Source organism: Notolepis coatsorum (assembly GCF_963971535.1).
Source record: "Notolepis coatsorum genome assembly, chromosome: 10".
Lineage (NCBI taxonomy): Eukaryota > Metazoa > Chordata > Actinopteri > Aulopiformes > Paralepididae > Notolepis > Notolepis coatsorum.
The window spans coordinates 36,735,326-36,759,092 of record NC_140174.1 but is presented as its reverse complement, the minus strand read 5'-3'; the positions used below and the strand labels follow the sequence as shown (position 1 = coordinate 36,759,092).

The 23,767-nt window shown below is 41.4% G+C and overlaps 1 protein-coding gene and 1 pseudogene across 2 annotated transcripts in view; both read right to left on the bottom strand.

Moving 5' to 3' along the window:
- Positions 1 to 23,767, bottom strand: part of polr3a (polymerase (RNA) III (DNA directed) polypeptide A) — a 115,515-nt gene that overhangs the window by 40,960 nt on the left and 50,788 nt on the right. The window contains exons 18-19 of the mRNA XM_084322846.1: positions 15,608 to 15,726; positions 14,162 to 14,299 (exon numbers count right to left, since the gene is read on the bottom strand). Coding sequence (XP_084178972.1) covers positions 14,162 to 14,299; positions 15,608 to 15,726 — 257 coding nt within the window. The remainder of the gene's footprint in view (positions 1 to 14,161; positions 14,300 to 15,607; positions 15,727 to 23,767) is intronic.
- On the bottom strand, positions 2,469 to 3,371 carry LOC311234984 (putative nuclease HARBI1; annotated as a pseudogene). Its single transcript has one exon. The product of its transcript is annotated as a putative nuclease HARBI1 (transcript).

Below are 23,767 nucleotides of genomic sequence, written 5' to 3'. Positions count from 1 at the left end.
CCTCCCTAAGTTCATCTAGTGTGATGGGTGTTTCTAACTGTTTAGCGTCTTCCTCTGATAGTTTAGGTAGGTTAATTTGATTAAGATATATATCCATTTTGTTTTGATCGAAGGCCATTTCTGATTTGTACAAGTTGGAGTCAAACTTTTTGAATGTCTCGTTGATTTTTTTAGGGTCTTTAACAAGTCCTTGCTGGGCCTTATGGTGCGTTCACGTCAGGTGGGAAGAAGCGGAAGAACCAGCTTCCGACTGGGAAAAGCCATTCACGTCAGCCTCCTAGTGGTAATTCCTACTAGGTCATATGGGAGTTTTTTATATACCCCGATATCTCCCACTTCGCGTCCCGAAATGCGGAAGTAACTATCAACCATCATGGCAGCAAGCTTGACGGCGATGTCGGCAATACAAGGTAAATACAAATCAAAATGATCACTTTGATCACATAATCAGAATAATACAATCATACTGCTGTACTCTTCATATGAAAAACTAGCTATACTTGCTGCTGTTCGTCTACAGTTGATTTTAAAGTAACTTGCTAACGACTTGTAGCAATAGGTTGAAATAATAATAATAATAATAGTTGAAAACTTTATTAACAGATTGCAGAATAGGTACAGTACAGCTCAACAAGCTTTTCTCCATATAATTGTCTTACAATTCATGAATTGTTGCATATAGTGTCTAGCTAGCTTGCTATTCACCCTAAGTAATACTTATCCCCCCCCCCCTTTTATGTCAGTGTTTGTGGATGCCGAAATGAGGCTTTTCTTCGATAAGAGTACGAAAGCACCCTTTACAGCATCGTTGTACCAGGCTACTGGAGATCCCAGGTACTACCTGGACAAGGCATTGACTATCCTGGTACAGTTGTGTCCAGCTGAAAGAGGAATACCAGGTAAATTCGACATGATTCATTAGCTCTACATTTATTAGCATTATTTATTTTGTGTGGTTGATAATGTTATTACAGTTTTGATTGATTGATTGAAAAGTTTATTAACAGATTGCAGAATGGGTACAGTACAGTACAGCTCAATACATACAATTGTTAAGGGGATGCAGACCAGAGAAAGACTTGTCTTGTTTACATCAGGGTCCCCCATTTTCAATTCATCATAGTCAGATGTGTTTTACAATTAGACATGTTTTGATGTAGCCTATGACATTTCGTTTTTCATTGATATCCTGTTTATTAATATAGGACTTTGTGAGCCAGAAAAAGAGCAGCCAAAAGACAGGGAGCCGGTATGCGAGGGAGAGAGTCCAAGTGAAAGGAAGACGCCTGAACCTTCCACAAGCGGAGTCACCCCCACAGCCCCACTGCCAGCGCATGATGGATTCAATAGAGATCAAACTCTGTATTTGATTGACCTAATGCGCCAACATTTAGAAGCAGAGGGGGATGACTTACCTAAATCAATTGCTGAATTAAACACTAGAGTCAGAATGGCTAAGGGAAAAAAGAAGCAGCTCTGGATGGAAATTGCTGCAAAACTGTCTGTTCGGTTTCAGCAGCAGTTCCACCCAGACAAGGTAGCAAGGAAGTGGAGCACTCTTGAAGATGGGTACAAGAAGGTTGTAGATAACAATAAAACCACAGGAAAAGGCGCAATGAGGTTTCAGTTTTACAATGAGATGAATGATCTTCTTAGGGGGCAGCATGATATCTTCTTTCCTGTTGTGGCCTCTGCTGACGGGATTGAGATTCGGCGCCCAGAAGCACTGGGAACACCCACAGCCACCCCAGCCACTGGAGTCAGCTGTCCTCACAAGCGCAAAGGGCGAGTTGCAGAGGATGATGCCCTCCTACAACTGCTGAGAGACTCAGAGGGGGCAAGTCAGAAGCGACATGAAGAGATCTTGGGTCAAATGGTGTCAAACCAGACATCTTTTGAAAATGTTATGGCTTCCTTCTTGGAGAAAATGTAGGTCTGCCAATGCTGCTGTTATGCATATGTTATGCATTGTTGTGCATGTTGAAACTTGAAATAGCACTTTTGCAAATTTTTTACATGCATTGTTGTGCATGTTGAAATTGTAGGCCTGCCAATGCTGCTGTTATGCATATGTTATGCATGTTTAAACTTGAAATAGCACTTTTGTATCTAAAAAAAAAAGAAACATTTTTTACATGCATTGTTGTGAAATAGCACTCACAGTCACAGAGACACAGAATGTTAATGTGACAATACATTTTTTGTATTTTTGTATCTAAAAAAAAAAGCAATAGCAGAAGTTAGTTTTGCATTTTTTTTTACTTGCATTGTTGTGCATGCTGAAATAGCACTCACAGATAAAACTGCAATAGAAGAACAGAACATTTCATTCTTATTTGTATATTTGAACAATAAAGCAAGGTTATTCTTTCAAAATGATGTTTGCTATAGTTGTTGTGCGGTTTATCCTATCAGCTGTAGTGTTATACTCTTATAACAAGTACGTGTTCATCACTGCCAGCTTCACTCTAGTCATTTTCATCCTCCACTCTAGGACATCCATCAGGATGGTCCTCGCATCGCCTACCAACCCCAACAGAGCACATATTATGCAGTGTGCATGCAGCTAGAATAAGTTTGACAATAATGTCTCGTCTTGTATTTTGAATACTGCGTAACCGCCTCCATCTACATTTTAACCGTCCGAAGGTTTGCTCAACCACAACTCGACCCTGGCATAACCGAGTGTTATTATGCTGGTCTTCCTCACTCAGCACGCCATTGTCTCGCTTGGGTGTGAGAATAAAGGGATACATATTGCCGATGTAAGCTGAGTCTCCTAACAGCTTGTATTGTCCCATTTTATCTTCCCATTCTGAAAAGGGAGGAAGGTGGAGGACCTTAGAACTCTCGCGTCATGCACCTTGCCAGGTGCTCCAATAAAAATGTCTGAACTGCCCACATTCATCCACTATCCCCTGCAGCAGAATGGAGTAAAAACCCTTCCTGTTTAGGTAGTCCGTTCCTCTAACATTGGGTCTTTGGATTTTAATATGACACCAATCTATTGCTCCAATTATACCATTAGTGCCACATACTCTCCTAAACTTTTCTGCACTGGTGTGTTTGGCACGGTCATTTGGCCACCTTATGAAGACACTACCCAATTCACATGTTTTATCCAACACTTGTATTAGAACTTTGTGTGCAGCTCCTTGAGACAGGTCAAATTTATCAGACACTTCCCTGAATGAATTTTCATTAGCCAGGTACCACAGAAAAAGTACAACCTTTTTAACTAAAGGAACCCCCTCTGTCCCCCCTCCTGTGCCAGCGACTTCATCCAGTCCTCTTTGCTTTAAAAGGTCCAGGTACTGGTTGAACTGGTGTCTCGTTAGTCTCAGATGTCGCTTGAAAGTGTTGTCGTCCATATCCAAAATCAGCCGCCATGCAATGCCCGACTTCAAGATCCCAGGGGCCTCTCTCTCTCTGACAATGCAGGCAATAACGGACCTACAAAAACGGGGTCATTGATAGAAATAGTGGTGATTTAAACATAAGCCTAAAGTAATCCAAATAATAGCATGGACAGTATGTGTTGAGAATTCGATAGTTATGATTTAGTTATGATTTTGCAATAGTTTAGGTTACCATCTTCGTTTCCTTTGCTCCTCAATGTCTTTCAGAAGGAGATGATAATATCGGTTGATGGTAAAATATTTTATTATAACAATAAGGAGCGCCAAAAATAACACTGGTCTTACGATCGCCATCTTGGATGTGGGCGTTTCCTCGAGTTCAACGCGTGAATGCTTCCTAGTTGTAGCAACGAGATGTCACCTGGTTCGTCCGCTTCTTCCCACCTGACGTGAACGCACCATTAATAGTAGGGATATCTGCAAATTTTGCGTTGGCGGGTCTGAGGCTGAGCTGGGAGAACGATGTACGTGAGGATATTACTGAGGAAATGTGGGAGAAGCTGGTGTCCAAATGGGGTAAATTCTCTCGGGAGGCGCAATCACAACTTATTTTTTACAAAGTGTTGAACAGAAGCTATTGGACGCCTAGTAAACTGGCCAGACTGAAATTAAGGGACAGTGACATCTGCTGGAGATGTGAGAAGGAGACAGGCACTTTACTACACATGCTATACGAATGTGAGAAGGTCCGGAAAATGTGGGATCAAATTGTGATATTCGTAAGTAAGGTTCTGAATGTGAAGATAAATAACGCCCCAATGGCATGTGTTTTGGGTATAGTACCGAAAGGGATTAAACTGCCTAAATACCGGGGAATGTGGTATAGAATGGCCATGATATCAGGATGTAGAATTGCATTACGACATTGGAAATCACCTGTTGATATTACTTTTAAAGAATGGATGGAACTAATGTTCCGGACAGCATCATATGAAAGGGTGACATATAGAGTCGCAGGAAGAGAGGATATCTTCGCTGAGGTATGGGACAGTTTTCTACACCCGACTGAACGGTCTGGGGACGAATGATTAAGGTGGGGTTTCAGTATTATCAATGATGAAGGTGAAAAATGGGATCTGACCTGATGGTACCTATACTTTATATTGTATTATGTATGTATATGCATTAACGTATATGCATCTTGGTTATATATGCACATATAGTAATGTTTTTTTTTTTAAGTATTTTTTATAATTTCCATGTCTGTTTTTGGTATGTCTGTATAAGTCTTTTGTATGTTTTATATGTCTATACGAAAAAGAAAAAAAAACAAATCTTGGAATTTGCATATTATGCTGTTGAAAGATATCTTTGAATATTTGTAAGATTTGTGCAAAAATATAAAAGAAAAAAAAAAGAGCCACATCAACCCGTTTGTTTTTCATCAGTGTGAGCACGCTTTTGTGTTTATGTTGTTTGTTTATTCCCCCAGTATTCCAAATCATTATATTCAAACTAGCCATAATCTATACAAGTTGTTGTGTACTTGTTTGTAATTCGTCTGGAGTACGAATTCACAATGGATATATATCCAATTATTGAGGTCCTGTTGAGAGCAGAGCTTAAAAACATACATATATACATATAATCCCCTGAAACCCCCTCCCTTAAAGAGCCGTACAAGGTACCTGTGTTCCTTTGACACCCCCTTTGCGTACAACTCCACCCTCCCTTACACCACTGGTTAGCCCAGAATGAGCCATTTATCCTTAACTTTCCTATGCAAATTGCCATAGGATCTAAAACTTTTAATTCTAATTTAATAGAATGTCACCCGTGGCCTAGCCACGCTCCTGTTAATGTAAGTGGAAGTTGGTGCTCATTTCAGGTCATTATAGGTCCCGGGACTCGAGCTCGACACAATGGATATCGATCCGTTGCCAATAACTCGATAAACAACATGATTTGGACGTATATACTATTATAAAACCTGGAAATGGATCGGATATTTCGACATCCCATAATAGAAAAAATTCTGTTCCACGCTCATCTCCCAACGGCGAGAGGAAGCTACGGTGAGTTTCAGCGTTATTTTTTAATGTCTTCTATACTAACTGCTCTAATGATCATATCACCCACACTAGATGAATGATATAACGTTGCCCACGGAATTATAAACGACCCCCCGCCCATCCGGTCAACATCAGATAAAAACATACGTATACTTTAGACCGTATTTTAGTATGAATATGTGAATGAAAAAGTATAACGTTGCTACACCCTGAACAATAGATATAGGACTTTGAATGGGCCATGGTAATGTCAATTTAGCAATACAATTTAAAAAGTTATAGCCCTGCAAAGAAGGGGAACTTCTCCATGTTAAATAGGGCTGGCGAGGGATGGTAAATTATGAATTTAACCCCGGCGATCAAAGGGTTAATTAATAGGAGAAGGTCCACATTACAGTTCTACTTTTGTTTTGATGTGAAAAGTGATGCTGCATAAGATGACTGCACTTAGCACTGACTGAGAAAGTACACATTACAGTTCTACTTTATAAAATGCTAATTGTAATATGTTTGTCAATGTTAATAATATGAGAAAGTCCACATTACAGTTCTACTTTTGTTTTGATGTGAAAAGTGATGCTGCATAAGATGACTGCACTTAGCACTGACTGAGAAAGTACACATTACAGTTCTACTTTATAAAATGCTAATTGTAAATATGTTTGTCAATGTTAATAATATGAGAAAGTCCACATTACAGTTCTACTTTTGTTTTGATGTGAAAAGTGATGCTGCATAAGATGACTGCACTTAGCACTGACTGAGAAAGTACATATTACAGTTCTAATTTGACGTTTTAATGTTGGACCAAAGCATTGCATGTAATTAGAATACAGGCAAATAAAAGTCATTTAGTTTAAAGTACAATCTTGGCTGTCTTTTTCTCTCAACGCTTCAATAGGTAGATCTTGCCTTCACCAAAAAAAAATAAGTGATCTTGGGCTTAAAAAGGTTGGTGACCAAATGAACGTAACGTATACATGGACACATAATACACAAGCTGATGGAGGAAATAAATGGAAATATAACTAGGTTTGATAGGCGAGACACAGAACATACTGAAACAGATACATAGACACACGCTGTGAGTAACACAGTTGGGAGGGATTAAGGGGATAAATGGACATCACATAGAAAATAGAGGAGAGGAAAAGAAAGTAAAAAGGGGTACACAGGAGACACCGCACACGGATATGGGAGGAAGGAGGGACAATGAAACATATGAGTCACATTGAGAGGGACCAAGAAAAGAGGGTCTTTGATCAAAAGGAAGGACAGAGCGCTTTTGACCAGGAGCTCGAAAGCAAAAAAAAAAACAGTAAGAAAGCTGGACAAATATGACGAGCGATTGGGGGTAAGGGTTTCAAACCCCCAAGCCGTCAGGAGGGGGCCCCTCACTAGGAGGGCAATTACCCCTCACCCACCAGCAGGGGACAGGGGGGGACACAGGGACCCCCCGAACGCCTTGGGAGCACTTTATGTAAAGTTTATGTTTTTTATTTATGTTAATCATTATATGTATTCGGTGAAGAGAGCGGAGGCTCCAACCGGAGGGGGGAATGAGTGTGACATGGGGGGGACTGACAGACGAAAGAAGAAGAAAGATGACAATGGTTAAAGGTATAAAAATGATGTCGTTAAACGTTAATGGAATGAATAATGCGATAAAGAGGGGCAAAGTGATGTTGAAATGTAAAAAAAGTGAGATGGAAGTGATTTTTCTGCAGGAGACACATTTGGTAGCACAGGATCATGAGAAACTGAAGAGATTTGGATATGAAAATGCATACTATAGTTCCTTTAAACAAAACCCGAGGAGAGGAGTAATCACGTTAATCAAAAACAGTCAAATTTGAATTGATCAAGGAAGTAAAGAGACAAGGAGGGAAGGTTTGTTCTGGTGAAGGGGAAAATGGAGGGCCAAATGGTTACGTTAGTAAATGTTTATGCACCCCCAGAGAGTGAGAGGGATTTATATGAGACCATTTTTGATATGATAGTGATGGAACTAGAAGGGATATTGATATGTACAGGAGATTTTAACGTAGTACTGAATCACGACCTAGACACCACGAGTACTAGAAAAGGACGAGCACCCATCAGTAGATATATGAATATTCAGATGACGGAAATGGGAATTACAGACGTTTGGAGGGGGATGCACGCCATGGACAGGGAATACACACATTACTCACACCCACACGTGACATATGCGAGAATAGACTACTTTTTGATGACGACGGGGGACAGTTACAGGGCACGGGAGAGCAGTATAGGAGTGGCGGACATATCGGATCACAGTGCCATATATCTGACAGTAGATCTAGAAGGGAGACGGAGGAACACGATTTGGAGACTAAATGTAGGAATATTAAATAACAAGGGGGTGGTGAGTCAGATCAAGGAGGAGATAGCCAGATATAAGGAAGAAAATGACAACGGGGCGGTAGACCCGAACATTCTATGGGACACACTGAAGGTGGTGATAAGGGGGAAATTGATGGAAAAAACAGCAATGCTGAAGAAGGCCAGAACGGAGACATATCACAATCTGATAGGGAAGCTGAAGAAGCTAGAGGGGAGACACCAGATATCAAAAGAACAGGAAACGCTCGGAGAAATCAAAGAAGTAAAGGCCAGGATAAATAGGGAATTATTGACGGAAATAGAAAAGAAAGCGAGGTTCATGAAACAAACGTACTATGAAGGGGGACCAAAAGCGACCAGACGGTTGGCTAGGAGAATTAGGACGCAACAGAAGTTGAACACGATACACACAATAAGGGATACAAAGACTAATGAAATATTGAGGGACCCAGCTGAAATAGAGAGGACATTTAGAGAATACTATGAGAAATTATACACACAGCCAAAAGCAGCGGGAGAAGAGGAAATAGAAACATATCTGTAGAAGCTAGAGTTACCATCGATAGGGAAAGAACAGAATGAAGAATTAAATAAAATAATTACGGAACAAGAACTGGAAGAGGCAATTAGTAGAGCTAAAAACAACAAGTCTCCGGGGAGCGACGGATTCCCATCGGAATTCTACAAGACATTTAGAACTGAATTAGCACCCATGTTAGGGGCGGCGTTCAGACACACGATGGAAGAGGGTAAAATGCCCCCCTCGTGGAAGGAAGCCATAATCACCACGATACCGAAGGAAGGGAAGGATAGGGAATTATGTAGTAGTTTCAGACCTGTGTCCATACTTAACGTGGATTACAAGATGTATACATCGATAATATCAAAAAGATTTGAGACGTTTATGCCAGACATTATAGATGAAGATCAAACTGGATTTATTAAAGGGAGACAGACACAGGACAACGTGAGAAAGACATTACACATAGTAGAGGAGATACAAAAACAAGGGGGTAGCGCGGTACTGATTAGCCTAGATGCAGAAAAAGCGTTCGACAGTGTGAGCTGGACATTTTTATATAAAACATTGATGAGGTTCGGACTGAACGGGAGGGCGATGAAGATGATCAAGGCGCTATATCAAGAACCGACAGCGAGGGTTAAGGTGAATGGCAGCTTGACGGATAGAATCAGATTAGAGAGGGCTACCAGACAGGGATGCTGTCTCTCACCGACGCTCTTCGCCGTTTTCATAGAACCACTGGCACAACTGATCAGACAGACCGAGGACATCAAGGGAGTAAGGATAAAGGGAACGGAATATAAACTAGGCCTATTTGCAGACGACGTGATAGTATACATGAGGCAACCAGACAAGAGCTTCCCGGCACTGATGGATCTACTGAAGGAATATGGCCACTACTCAGGATACAAACTAAACGTGACAAAGACACAGACCTTAGCATGGAACTATACCCCAACGACGGAAATTAGAGAACAGTACGGGATAAGATGGGACATGGACAAGATTAAATACTTAGGGGTGAACATCACGAGAGGGGTGGAGAAACTGTTTGAGGCGAATTATACACAGATAAATCAGAACATCAAGAGAGACTTAGAGAGATGGATAGTAATGCCCTTGGACTTCAATTCAAGAATAGAGGTCATTAAAATGAACATACTATCAAGGTTACTGTACCTATTCCAGTCACTACCGATACAAATACCACAGAATCAATTCAGGGAGTGGGACAGACTGATATCGAGGTTCATATGGGCGGGGAGAAGACCACGGGTCAGATATAAAACACTACAACTACCAAAGGAAGAGGGAGGGATGGCAGTACCCAGCCTACAAGATTATTACTATGCAGCACAACTGAGAGCAGTGACGTGCTGGTGTAACGACAGATATGAGGCAAGATGGAAAGACATTGAAAAAGAAGGGGAGGGATACAAGGTTCAAGCTCTGGTGGGAGATAGGGAACTATTTAAAGAGAAAGAGGGAATATTAGATCCAATCACCAAATACACCTTGAACATATGGAACAGAGTAGTAAAAACACACAAATTGGAGAAGCAGTCAGGGGTCCTGAGATGGGTAGCACATGACAAGAGATTCAAACCAGGGAGGTTAGACCATGGATTCAGAAGGTGGGAGAGGGGGGGGGGGGCAACAGCGATATGCAAAATGATAGAGAAGGGGGAAATGCAAACACTACAAAAATTAAAGGAGAAATTTGGACTAGAAAACAAGGACCACTTCAGATATCTACAGATTAGAGACTACTATAATAGAGAAATAAGAGGGGACAAGGAAGAAGAACAGAATGGAATAATTAGGATGATAGTAAGGGCATACGAAGGAGGGAAAGGAAGGGTAATATCAGCACTGTACCGGGCTATAATGACCAGCAAGGGACACACGACCGATTATATAAGGGAGAAATGGGAGAGAGAACTAGAGATAGGAATAACAGGGAAGGAATGGGGGAACATATGCGAGGTACAACATTCAACAACAGGATCGAGAATATGGAAAGAATTTGGATGGAAAAACATAATCAGATTCTTTATAACCCCAGAGCTGAAGGGAAAATATGCACCAACACAAAGAGCATGCTGGAGGATGTGTGGGAAGGAGGGGGCAAATCACACGCACATATTCTGGGGATGTCAGAAGCTGAAGGGGTATTGGGAGGAGATAGGGGAAGCAATGATCAGAATATTAGGATACGGGCTACCACAAACAGGACTGGTGCTTTACTTAGGAGACCTGACACACGAGGGAATACAAGGGGGGGACAAATATTTAATAAAGATAATGTTGATAGCGGCCAGAAAAGCAATAACGAGACTGTGGTACAAGGAAGACCCACCGACAATAGCACAATGGGTAGGAATAGTGGAAGAAATACAGGATATGGAAAGGATAACACACATGCTGAGGTTACAGGAAGAGAAATTTGGGGAAAGATGGGGAAAGTGGGAGGATTATAAAGGGAACGAGAACGACATCACAGAGGAAGAACCAAATGCAACACAAGAGGGCGAAGGGTAAAGGAGGAAAGATGTTCAAGGAGGGTCTATGAACCCATGTCACACACCTGTGCTTTAGTTAGTATTTTCTATTTTTTTTTTGGGATATTACAATTGCTGAATGTTTTTATACTTTATTATTTATGTCTGTTTAACGGTGTGATATTAATATTCAGGGATGATGTGGTTTGTGTATGGGTGAACCAAAAGGCAAAGTGAAAGTTAATAAACAAGAGAGAAAAAAAAAAAGGACGAAGGATAAGGGAAGAAAGAAGCTCAAGGAGGGTCTCTGGACCCAGATCACACATACAAACCTTAGTCAGTATTTATCATCTTTGAGTAGGAATTACCTGTTTATGCCTGTTTAAGGGAGATACACAATCAGCCTTTGTATCAAGTACCTAGAAAACAACTGTAGGGGAACCAGACAACTAACCATGATACCCATGTAAATATTTATGTGCACTGTTTTTTCTTTTTGTTTTTATTGTGATGTTAGTTTCTTTTTTTTGTAAGTGCTGTCTGTCTAAAACTGTTAATAAAAATTTAAGTTAAAAAAAAAAAAAAAAAGTTGGTGACCACTGGTTTAATATATCCTTACATTTATACAGGATTGATACCGATTTAAGATTATATTCCTTGAATATAGTTAATATATTGTTTCCATGTCAATTTAAATTTCTGATCAATAACTACCCCTAGAAATGTGATCTCAGAAACTCTTTCAATTTTAACATCACAGATTTTTAACAGTTCAGTAACATTGCAAATATCATTAATATAAAGTATAAAACGTTTTGGACCTATCACCGATCCCAATCTCCAATTTTAATATGCTGTGATCTAGTATCAAAAGCATTCTGCAGGTCAATATAAATGCAGATACAGCCCTGAAAAATCAAGCATCTACTGCTCCTCTACCACTACTCCACCACTCCACTCCAAACTGATTTTGTGACTCCTATTGTTCTGGACCGGGCCAGATTTCACACCTCCACTGCCTCCCACAGGCTGGGGAGATTTTCATCGTACATTTTTATTCGTCCCAAATGTCCCAGCCCCATCCGATTTCTTAGCTTTTTTCACTGTTTATTTATCATGCATTGCAACACTAATATATGGTCAGTACCCAAAGTCAGACTGCCCATATAAAAATGATCTTGGTGGTCTGAGGGCAGTAGCCCCAGACCCCCTCCCTGGAGAAGCACTTAAGTTAAGTACCCTCCATTTGTTTACGTTTAGACCCAGCCACCAGCCCCCGAAAATTAACACCGAGTGCTAGTTCTAAAGTGGTAGAAGCGCAGCAGTAGGGACCTGAATCTGAAGGGCTTCATCTGTACCAATATAACACTCATCATTTTCAACTGCCTTTGTTATTTCTTCTACCATCTCCATTACTGCATATGCAGTAAGTTGCAAATAGTTATTTTCCCTAAACCCATACTGGTGTTCACTCAATATTTAGTATTTGCCAATGAAAAGATCCAGTTTCACAAATAATTTCTCTAATATTTTAGAAAATGTTTAATGTTTATTGTTGTGAAGGATCAGATTAAACCGAATATATGTATTTATTCATGGATATATATTTAATAGTATTTGTATATCGTTTAATATCCCCTGTATATTCCTTGTACAATATGCACTGAATATCCCTTTAGTCTACTAAACAGCCCATAATAGTTTCATTCTACCATTGGACGAGAACCTGGCGCCAGCAGCCATACCCCTAGGTTCAAGTTCAATCGTGCCGACCAACATGTCGTGGCAAGCCCGGTTCCGCGTAGGAATACGTCTGGCGAAATACGAATGGTACTATTTGTTCACAGCGCATATATATATGGCGCAAGTAAAGTAGAACTTTCTTTTAGTCCATTAGTTCTTTACCCTCCAACCTAGTAACAGACGCGAAGCCTCACCCACGACGCACGTGTGGTGCAGTAAGGCCTACTTGGCCTCAGAATAGGCATTGAGATATCGTGTGGATTAATAGTTGAATTGTCATAGTTTGGCACTATACCGTCGAGTTGGACGTATTTCTATTAAGCTAATAATAGTCTATTATGTATGGTGCATCGTTCGGTTAGAGTTATAAAGTGAGCAGCACCCCCATCGTTCCTGACGTTATCTGGAGTCTTAACCAGGCTGGGCAGACCACTTGTGGTGCTTGCATCCGAGGAGCTCCGGGCCAGGACGAGTGGACCTGTACATTGGATTACTTTACCCGGACGACGGCGAGCCTTCCACGGCTTGGATTATCTACATGCTTTGGGTGCTTTGATTATTCCATGGATAACGGCCAACACTGCTGAGTGTTGGAACTACCCCCCGGAGAGGAGTCCAGGTGAGACGGCGCTCTACACCAGTGAGGTCGCCTCACGTCTCTTCGTCTGTGGACCGGCAGCTACCGTCCACCAGAGGGTCCAGCTGTATTCATCTGCGGACCGAGGTTCTGTGGGCATCGTGTTCAGGACTCTGAATTCTCCCAAGAAATCGTCGGCCAGATGGGATACCGCCAGCGGCTCTTCTAACCCCCCCCTCCTACTGTCTTACAACCAGCGGGACCCCCCCCCCCCCCCTTAGTGTATCCAGCTATAATCATTTAAGTACCATCGCTATAGTTCCCTAAAGAACCGGGTTGTATACTTACTCCCTGCGTAACCAGAGATTGGACATTCAATGTTGATTTACCTACGAATACTCATTTGCCATACAAGTGCATTTCAAATCATAAATGTCATCAAGTGAACGTTGTATATACCCTTTGCTATATAAAATATTCGATTTGTACATTTGTGTGGACTTCGTTTCATCAGGTGGGAAAGTGTTCATCATATCTATATCATGTACTGGATGGCCAGAAGTTAAAGTACAAGAGGTAGTGGTTTAATAATACCATACTTATCAATACAGTCAGGGAATTGTACCCCTCAGTTACATTTATTGTGTATGTCAATTTCAGCCAATATGCACCATCATTTGCCATCTTTACTGTTACTTAATGACTTTCCACAAATACAAATGTACATTGCACTCAGAAAATACATTAGCATATGTATATTTTTGGTATGTATATTTCATATTTTGGTATAGCGCCCCCACCCCGGAGAAAAATGCACGAGCCGCCATTGGAATGAATCGTGAAATAAAATGGCACTTGAGCTGAAAGGGAGCTCAATCCTGAGAAATGGTCTGAGCAGCCAGATGAGCTGTTTTGAGCTGGGTTTTATTATAGTTATTGACATGGGTGGTTAATGTTTTCCTGTGGTGTGATAAACTCACAAGTTTTCATTTTAACATGGACTTTAAATTCAATGTTACCTGCATGTATCCGGTCTCTGCTGTTTTGACAGCGGTGTCCACAAGACCTTCGCGACCAGCCATTGTATGGAAGAAGAATTCAGTGGGGGTCAGGCCTGAATAGAAGCTGTCAGCCACAAAGCCCTTGGCAGCGGGAAGCTGCACAGAAACACAAAAAAAACACTGGAAATCACTGTACTGCTCTTGACAGGCTTATATATTAGGGAGGTGAACCACTTTCCTGCAGTCACCGAAAATATTTTCATAAAATCTGTGGTAGAGCCATCAATCAATAATACCAGAATCAAGAGGATTGATTGATTGATTGATTGAAAACTTTATTAACAGATTGTAGAATGGGTACAATACAGTACAGCTCAATACACACAATTGTTAAGGGGATGCAGACCAGAGAAAGACTTTCGTCTTGTTTACATCAGGATCCCCCATTTTCAATTCATCAGGACATATATGACATACATGACATACAGATAGTCAGTACTGCTACATCTATACATTTATGACATACCAGATTTGCAAATACAGTACTGTTTGTGATACAGAAGGAGTCAGGAAAAGGGAGTATATACATTTGACGTAGAAACTGTACATTGGAGGAGGTTGTGTGGGGGGGGTTGGGTACATTGGGATATTGACAACCATACTGGGTAATTTACATTGGAGGTGGTTGGGGGGGGGGGGGCCGGGGGGCACACTGTATAAACAAGTAATACTGTACATTGAGGGGGGGGGGGGAGGAGACACTGTACAAACAAACAAAATTGTACATTGAACTATTGACAAAACCATACTAGGTAAATGACTGTACATTGGAACAACTATGGCTCCTCATTAGATCTATTGTATATATATTAGGGCTGTCAAAATGTATGCTTTAACTTGAGATGAATTGAAATTATTTAAAGCGTTAAAAAAAGTTTATCTACATTAATCTATGGAGTGAAAAAAATTCAAAGTTCTAAACTTTCAGCAGTATATTAGCTTGTTCTTTTTTTGCATTGACTGATGCACCTTTTTGAGAATCATCTGACATAAAGATGGAACACATTTTTGTTGTTAAATTACTGGTAGTTCATACAAGACATTATCGTCCTCTAAGCCAATCTGCACTTTAACATAGGCCTGGGTTGTTTTTATTTCTGTTAGCACCGCGGATATAAGAAAGCGGTCTAGCTGGGTCAATGTTGATGGTTTTGTTGTTTGTATTTCACAGGAGAGAAACTGTATTCAAAGAAAGCTATTAAAATAGTCTTTGAATCTAAATATACTTTCTTTGTGTTGATTTTACATTAATTCCATGATTTTACTCAAGTAAATATCTGTTACAAGCTTCAGTCTTAAGTAGAAAAATACGATTTAAATTTTTTTTTATCTATTGACAGCACTAATAAATATATATATATATATTATTTATATATATTTAGAATAACATGGAAAGGTTCTTACTTTCGAGTGCTTCTCAAAGTGAGGGAGGGAGCGGTTCTCAAAGCCATCGGGCACTCGAGAGCCACTTATAGCCTGCTGGCCAACACATGCAATCATCTGGGAGATGTTGATGAAAGAACCTGTGTGTAGGAGAGAGAAGGAAGGGACAGGGGTCAGGGATATGCAAACAAATAACTAAACATAAAAGATCACACAATTAATAGCTGGAGATGTAATGATTACCCTGTTATCTGTTTGAACCAAAGAGACTTCTGGAATACTTTTTTTTTTTTTTCATTCATGTTTTTATGTGTTAAATGGACTCATGGTGTGGTCATATTGTTACAGGTCTCTGAGATGCTGACACATCATGAATGAACTGACATAATGACACATTATGAATGAATAGTTGTTGTTACAGGCCTCTGAGATGCTGACACATTATGAATGAACTGAGATACTGACACATTATGAATGAACTGAGATACTGACACATTATGAATGAACTGAGATACTGACACATTATGAATTACCGGTAATAGTTGTTGTTACAGGCCTCTGAGATACTGACATATTATGAATTAACTGAGATACTATTACTGACCCATTATGAATGAATAGGTGTTGTTACAGGCCTCTGAGCTACTGACACATTATGAATGAATAGTTGTTACAGGCCTCTGATATATTGACACATTATGAATGAAGAGTTTTAATTTTTTTTTTCAGGTTCTCTCACTTTGCTGCCATCCCCCAATTTAGACGTTATGCCAATTCCCTTCCTGGTCGTTGCTCTGCCCTACTGTCTGGGGAGGGTGTAGACCACACCATGCTGCCCTACTGTCTGGGGCAGGGGTGCAGTGGTAATTTCAGAAGTGCCTGTACTCTGTTTATAATGACGTCACGTGCATGCAATATTGTAGTTACAATTTCTTTAATTGAATTAACTTAAACTAGAAAAGTAAATAAAAACTAAATTAACAATGTAACTTACAGTTTACAGAAGGACAGTTTCCTTCTGAAGCACAACTTAAGAAATGTCTCATCCTTCCAGTCGGGCTCCACAGCTCAAGCAACCCCCCACAGGGCTTGTATTTTGGTTTGGCTCTTCTCGTTCTTTGTTATGCTATTGTTATGCAAAGACTAGTAGCTAGATAAGTACCGGTACTTGGCGCATGGCACGACGAGTCGAGTGAAAGTTGTGAACGCATTTTTGTGTGCATGTGCGTGCGCATGCTTCTGCTCAGAAAAGTGGTGGAACAGCGTGGTACCGCGTGGCATGAGCACTGCACCTCTGGTCTGGGGAGGGTATAGACTACAACATGCCTCCTCCGATACGTGCATGATCATGCTGATCGGTTTGGGAGCAATCGTCATCTGGGATTGGTTTTGTTTAAAAAGAATTCGGAAGGACGTAAATCCTCTGGCGATCGCGTTGGCCAGGATTGAAGCCTCACACATTGAACTGATTAAGAGACTCGCGCTTTACCAAGTGGATGAACAATTGAGATCAAATGTTATGTTGGGGACCACGCAGGAGATTCTGACCTTGTTAAATTGTGATTAAAGCTAAATTGGGGCATCTTTCTTGGGAAGCTTGCTGCTACAATTGTTGGATTGTGGAGCTCCAAGGCCAGGCCTGGCTGAAGGAGATAAGAATGGCATGCAGCCCCCACCCCCAACCCCCCCTTCCACATGTATGTCCAGCGCCTATCCCACGTGTTGGTGACTGCAGCTAATTAGTATGCGTGCTGGAGGGGGGGAGCCAAGAAGACTGTCTCGTCACCAAGTCCCACACTCAGCTGATGTAGTCAAGAGCATGATCCCCGCCCCTTCCTGTATTGAAACGGTGATTCAGGACAACTCTTTCCCTCCCTCCCTCCCGCCGTGGCACGGCGGCACTCCGGTGCTGCTGCAGCAGACTATTCATATGGTGTCTCAGACACACTGTAGTCGACATGTGTCAACAAATGTACCGTAGTTTTCGGACTATAAGTTTTCGGGCCTTTCCCCCCCATTTTTCGACCCTGCGGCTTATACAACGGTGCGGCTTATATGCGACTCGACGTGACCAAACCCGAAAATGTACAAATCGAAATATTGCTTTTTTGACTGCATTGAAATCTGTTCCCTTATTTGCTAAACTTAATACAACTTGTAAATGAGTTAATTCTTGTTATTTGTCCGACAGTATTGTGTCCCAATGCTAATTACATATGGTAATTAAACATTAAAACACCTGCGGCTTATAGTCCAGTGCGGCTTATATATGTACACATCATTCAATTTAGCTGCTGCAGCTTATATTCGGGTGCGGCTTAGTACGAAAATTACAGTACATGCCTGTTTGAATTTATGTTGTGCCGTTGTTACTGTAAAACTTTAATGATTGTGAAATGATGATCGTCTAATGAGACGATGAGCTGTATGTGTATGTCACTGGAATTTCCCTGTGAGGGATTAATAAAAGATATCCTTATCCTTATCCCTATGTGGACTTGCCAGCCACTTATTTTCCCCTGCCAGCAAGGAGTTTCACTGTGAGAGCGTAACACGTGTGGATATTCACACTATATCCCCCCAGATCCCCTCCCTGCTGAACAGGCGCCCCAGGTGAGGATGAAGAAAAGAGGGCGGGTTTGAGATAGGTCAATTCACCCTCCTTGGCATTTTGCACATCAAAAACGCGACAAAAGGTCAGAGTCAAAGAGCTTGGACCTGATCAGCCAGGCATCTAATTCAGCAGCAATCAAAAGACAGAGGAAGACAATACACTCAAGACAGGTTCCACTGATTTAAAGCACTTTTTAGAAAAAGCTAAAAAAGCACAAACAAACTAGGATGATCGGATCCATATGGAAAATGCAATGCGATTAGCAACGATGAAAAAGAAAGCTCAGACAATCCGGGTTTTTTTAGAGGATGGTGGATATTTTTTTAAAAAGATGCATGTACCTTTCACTCACATGCAAATACTTTAATTAATATGAATGAATAATTTCATGCCATGGCCCATGGGGCAACTTGATAGTGAGTTTATTATTTATAAAATGTATTGTGATAAAACACTGTAAAATACTTGTACAGCACTACAATGGCTAACATGTTTTAGGTTGGTTAATAGTAGACGGCCCTTGGGTGAACAATTATTGCTTTTACCAGGCAGTGTCTCGACAGCGCTTCCTTGTCGACACACATTACATAACTAATAACCATAAAATGAGTAGTTTTGTTAACATGTAATCTCTTTGCGTCTATACTACTGGCAATACGGTAGTCTAGGTTGCCCTCTTGAGGCTGTGAAACGCATGCGCAGTTAGTCTGTGTCGACCTCGAGGAAGAGGTCCACTGTTCGTGTATGGCTCTGTATTGGTGTTATGCAAGTTGATTGAATAAACCAAGTTAACAGAAGATAAACGTCGTGTTTATTTATAGTAGACTAACATTGGTAGCAGAGGATGGTTAGCAGAAGATGGCTACTGCCAACTACAAAGTTCCACCGAAGTTCGACGAATCTCGACCATACGAGTGTTGGAAAAATGAGATCGCCATTTGGAAGCTGGTTACTGAACTTGATCAGAAGAAACAAGCCCTCGCCGTTGTCCTGGGGCTGGAAGGAAGGGCAAGGGACATCACTATGGAAATACCCGCTTTGGATTTGAACAACAACAATGGTATGGACACGCTGCTAGCAAAACTAGATGGCATGTTTCTCAAAGAAGAGAGAGACTGCGCATGCATACTCTTTTTTTGACTGTATCAAAAAGGAGAGCTCCGTGTCCATGGCGGACTATGTGATTGACTTTGAACAGCGATACAACCGAATGAAAAAGTACGACATGACTCTTCCTGACGCCGTGTTAGCTTTTAAACTTTTAGACACGGCTTGTCTAGACAAGAAAAATAGACAAATGGCGCTGACTGCGTGTACAGATTTAACGTTTTCTGCAATGAAGTCCGCGCTGAAGAGGATCTTTGGGGGGAAGAGTGCACGGCGGCACATCAAACGGAATACACGTTAATGATGAAGCGTTATTCACAGAGCAACGCTCACAAGGAAGATTCAGACGTCCAACAACGCAGCAGTTTGGACAAGTTAGACAACAAAGGCAACCGTCACAGGGTACCAACCCACTGGATAGGTTCGGTAAGAGATCAAAATGTTCTATATGTCAGAGCACGTTCCATTGGGCTAAAGACTGTCCTCACAAGAGTAGTGAGCAAGTAAAGCTAACTGAAGATCGAACAAGGGTAGAGGAATGTGACATCACACTGTTTACTAAAGCCTCACTGTCTGAAGCAGAGGTATTCCTAACTGAGTCCTTAGGGACGGCCATCATTGACACTGCATGTACCCGCACAGACAGTGTGTGGAGAAAAATGGTTGGACAGCTTCGTCGCTGATCTCAGTCAAAGTCAAGTGAACCAGATTGTAAAAAGTGAAACCCCAAGTTCCAGACCATTCCGGGTTGGAGATGGAAATATAGTGCATTCCTCCAGAATACTGAAATTGCCTGCCAAAATAGGACTGACAAAATGTCGAGTGGAAACTGAAGTAGTCAAAGCTGATATCCCACTACTTCTGAGTAAGACATCACTGAAAAGGGCAGGAACCATCTTGGACATGGAGAATGATAGAGCTGTGATGTTTAAACAGAATATCCCTCTTGAACTCACCAGTTCAGGACACTACTGTATAGATATCAGAGACAAGGACACAGGAATGAACCAAATTGAGATTAAGGATGAGGTCCTTACAGTCACAGAAAACAGCCAGGATGAAGATGAGGTCCTTACAGTCACAGAAAATATGACCTCAAATGAGAAACACAAAGCTCTCCTGAAACTACACAAACAGTTTGGTCACGCCTCTGCAGAAAGACTACAGCGACTCCTCCGCAGTTCGGGAAATAAAGACAAAGATTGTGACACTATTTTACAACACATAGTACAGGAATGTGACATATGCCAGAGGTACAGCAAGACCAAGCCGAAGCCTGCTGTGGGCTTGCCTCTGGCTTCAGAGTACAATGAAACGGTGGCAGTGGACCTGCACGAGTTGGAACCAAGTTTATGGTACCTCCACATCATTGACCAATTTACACGTTTCAGCACTGGAAGCATTGTGAAAACAAAGAACTCCTGTGATAGTGAACTCTTTTCTTCATAAATGGATCAGCGTCCACGGCCCGCCACGGAGACTTTACAGTGACAATGGAGGAGAATTCAACAATGCAGAGTTCCGTGACATGGCAGAGAACTTTAACATCGAGACAAAAACCACGGCAGGATACAGCCCCTGGAGCAATGGGCTACTGGAGAGACACAATCAGACCCTCACCGACATCATCCAGAAGGTCAGACGGGAAAATGGATGTGACTGGCAAACAGCCCTGGACTGGGCTCTCATGGCTAAGAACAGTATGCTCAATGTGCACGGCTACAGTCCTCATCAACTGGTGTTTGGCCAGGACCCCAACCTACCTTCTGTACTGGTTGATAAACCACCTGCGCTAGAAGGTACCACTATGAGTGCTAGAGTAGGAGTGATATGTGATATGTTATCAGTGATATGTCAAAACCAGTGGGAAGTCCATTCTATGGACATCAAATCTGCATTCTTGCAGGGTATTGAGCTATCCAGGGATATTTATATCCGCCCCCCTCTAGAGGCAGGATGTCAACATGTTGTATGGAAACTAAAGAAATGTGTATATGGTCTTGCAGATGCATCACTATATTGGTACAACAACGTGAAGGAGATCATGCTGAGTACTGGTGGTAGAGTGTCACAGGTGGATCCGGCAGTCTTTTACTGGTTGGATGAGCAATGTAAGGTCACTGGGGTGCTTGCACGTCATGTAGATGATTTTCTTTGGGCAGGCTCATCAAACTTTTCATCCAATGTGATCCCCCAACTGCAGTCTGCATTCAAGGTTGGGCGTGAGGAGCATGAAAAGTTCTCCTATGTAGGAATGGATTTTGTAACTGTTAAAGGTGAAGTTCAGGTACATCAACAAAGTTACATTGAGAACCTGGAGCCCATTCCCGTACAAGCAAGTCGGGCCACACAGAGAAATGAACCCCTCAACGAAACAGAGACAGCAGCTACGATCAAAAATAGGACAGATCCTATGGGTTGCTAAACAGACGAGACCTGATGTAATGTTTGATTCATGTTGTTTGGCTTCTAATATAAAAAGGGGCAACAGTACAGTCTGTTCATGATGCTAATAAGATAATCCGTAAGCTAAAGTCTGAAAAGGTGACACTCAGATTTCAACATCTGGGAAACAGTGATGCTTTGAACTTGATAGTTTTCAGTGATGCTTCATTTGGAAACCTCCCAGACGGAGGTACACAGGGAGGTACTTTTATAACACTTATGGGAGAAAGCGGGAAGTTTTCCCCCGTCTGTTGGCATTCAAAGAAAATCAGACATGTGGTTCGCAGTACCCTTGCAGGGGAAACTCTTGCCATGTCAGATGGGGTAGACAATGCAATTTTTCTAGCCACACTATTTTCTGAGCTCACTACTGGAAATGCTGGACTGAATGCACTCCCTGTAATCTGTGTGATCGATTGATTGATTGATTGAAAAGTTTATTAACAGATTGCAGAATGGGTACAGTACAGTACAGCTCAATACACACAATTGTTAAGGGGATGCAGACCAGAGAAAGACTTTCGTCTTGTTTACATCAGGGTCCCCCATTTTCAATTCATCATAACATATATGACATACATGACATACAGATAGACAGTACTGCTACATCTATACATTTATGACATATCAGATTTGCAAATACAGTACTGTTTGTGATACAAAAAGTGTCCAGAAAAAGAGTGTATATACATTTGACGTAGAAACTGTACATTGGAGGAGGTTGGGTGGGTGGGGTGGGGTTGGTGGGTGGGGGCTGTACATTGGAGGGGGGACACACTGTACTCTGTACATTGGAATACTGACAAAGCCATACTTGGTAATTTACTGTACAACCACTCTCTGTTCGATGCGCTCAAGTCCACGAAACAAGTCACAGAAAAGAGACTCAGGTTGGAAATCAGTAGCATTAAGGAGCTCATTCAGAACAAGCGGATCAAGCAGGTGCGTTGGTCAGACATAAAATCTCAGCTTGCTGACTGTCTCACAAAAAAAGGAGCTTCGGCTCTTTTGCTCTAATAAAAGCACTCGGTGAAGGACAATGGGATCTGGGTTAAAGTGTCTGTTGAAATGGAACATTGAAAACACCTTTGTTTATGTATTTGTTTCTAAAATGTTTCCCTAATTTTAATTTATGTTGACTACTGAGGGAATTTAAACATTTTTGTTTTAAGTCACTGTGTGATTGTTTTATGATTCATGCAAGGTAATGTTATTTTTGTTTTGTTTATTTCTTTAAAAAGATAGAATGAGATTGTTAACCCTTTAATCGCCAAGGACGCCGTAACACGTCATTCCCCGCCATGCGTAATCTGCCAATGACGCCGTAACACGTCATTGAGATCAATATTTCAAAAATCTGTGATGGCAATCATATTTCTCCCGCGGAGACTTGAGATCCCCTGTTGATCTCCTCTCAACTCTCCAACGGTTCAAGAGCGCCATCTGGTGGCCGATCGGCGGATCGGCCAAACAGCAAACCGGAAACTGGTGCTCATCCAAATTCGGTCTGACCACTCGCTATAGCTCCCGGGGCTCCATCTTGACACACTGGATAATCAATCGCTCGCCCTAACTCAATAAACAACATGATTTGGACGTATATACTATTATACAACCTGGAGATGGATCGCATATTTCAACATCCCATAATAGCAATCTTTTTGCTCCACGCTCATCGCCCAACGGCCCGAGGAGACTGGGGTAAGTTTCAGCGTTTATTATTACCGTGTTCGATACAAACTGCTCTGATGATCATATCACCCACACTACATGAATCATCCAACGTTGGCCACGGAATTATAAATGACCCCCCCCCCATCCGGTCAACATCAGATGAGTAGTAACTTCTAGAAGCACGTACATTTGAAATTTTTTATCTGGCGCCGATCGCTATCAAACTGTATTTGATCATCAATATAATGCATTTAGGGCTATAAATCACGTTCTGCAAAATGCTGCAGAAAACGATAAAAACATATTTATACTTTAGACCGTATTTTAGTATGAATATGTGA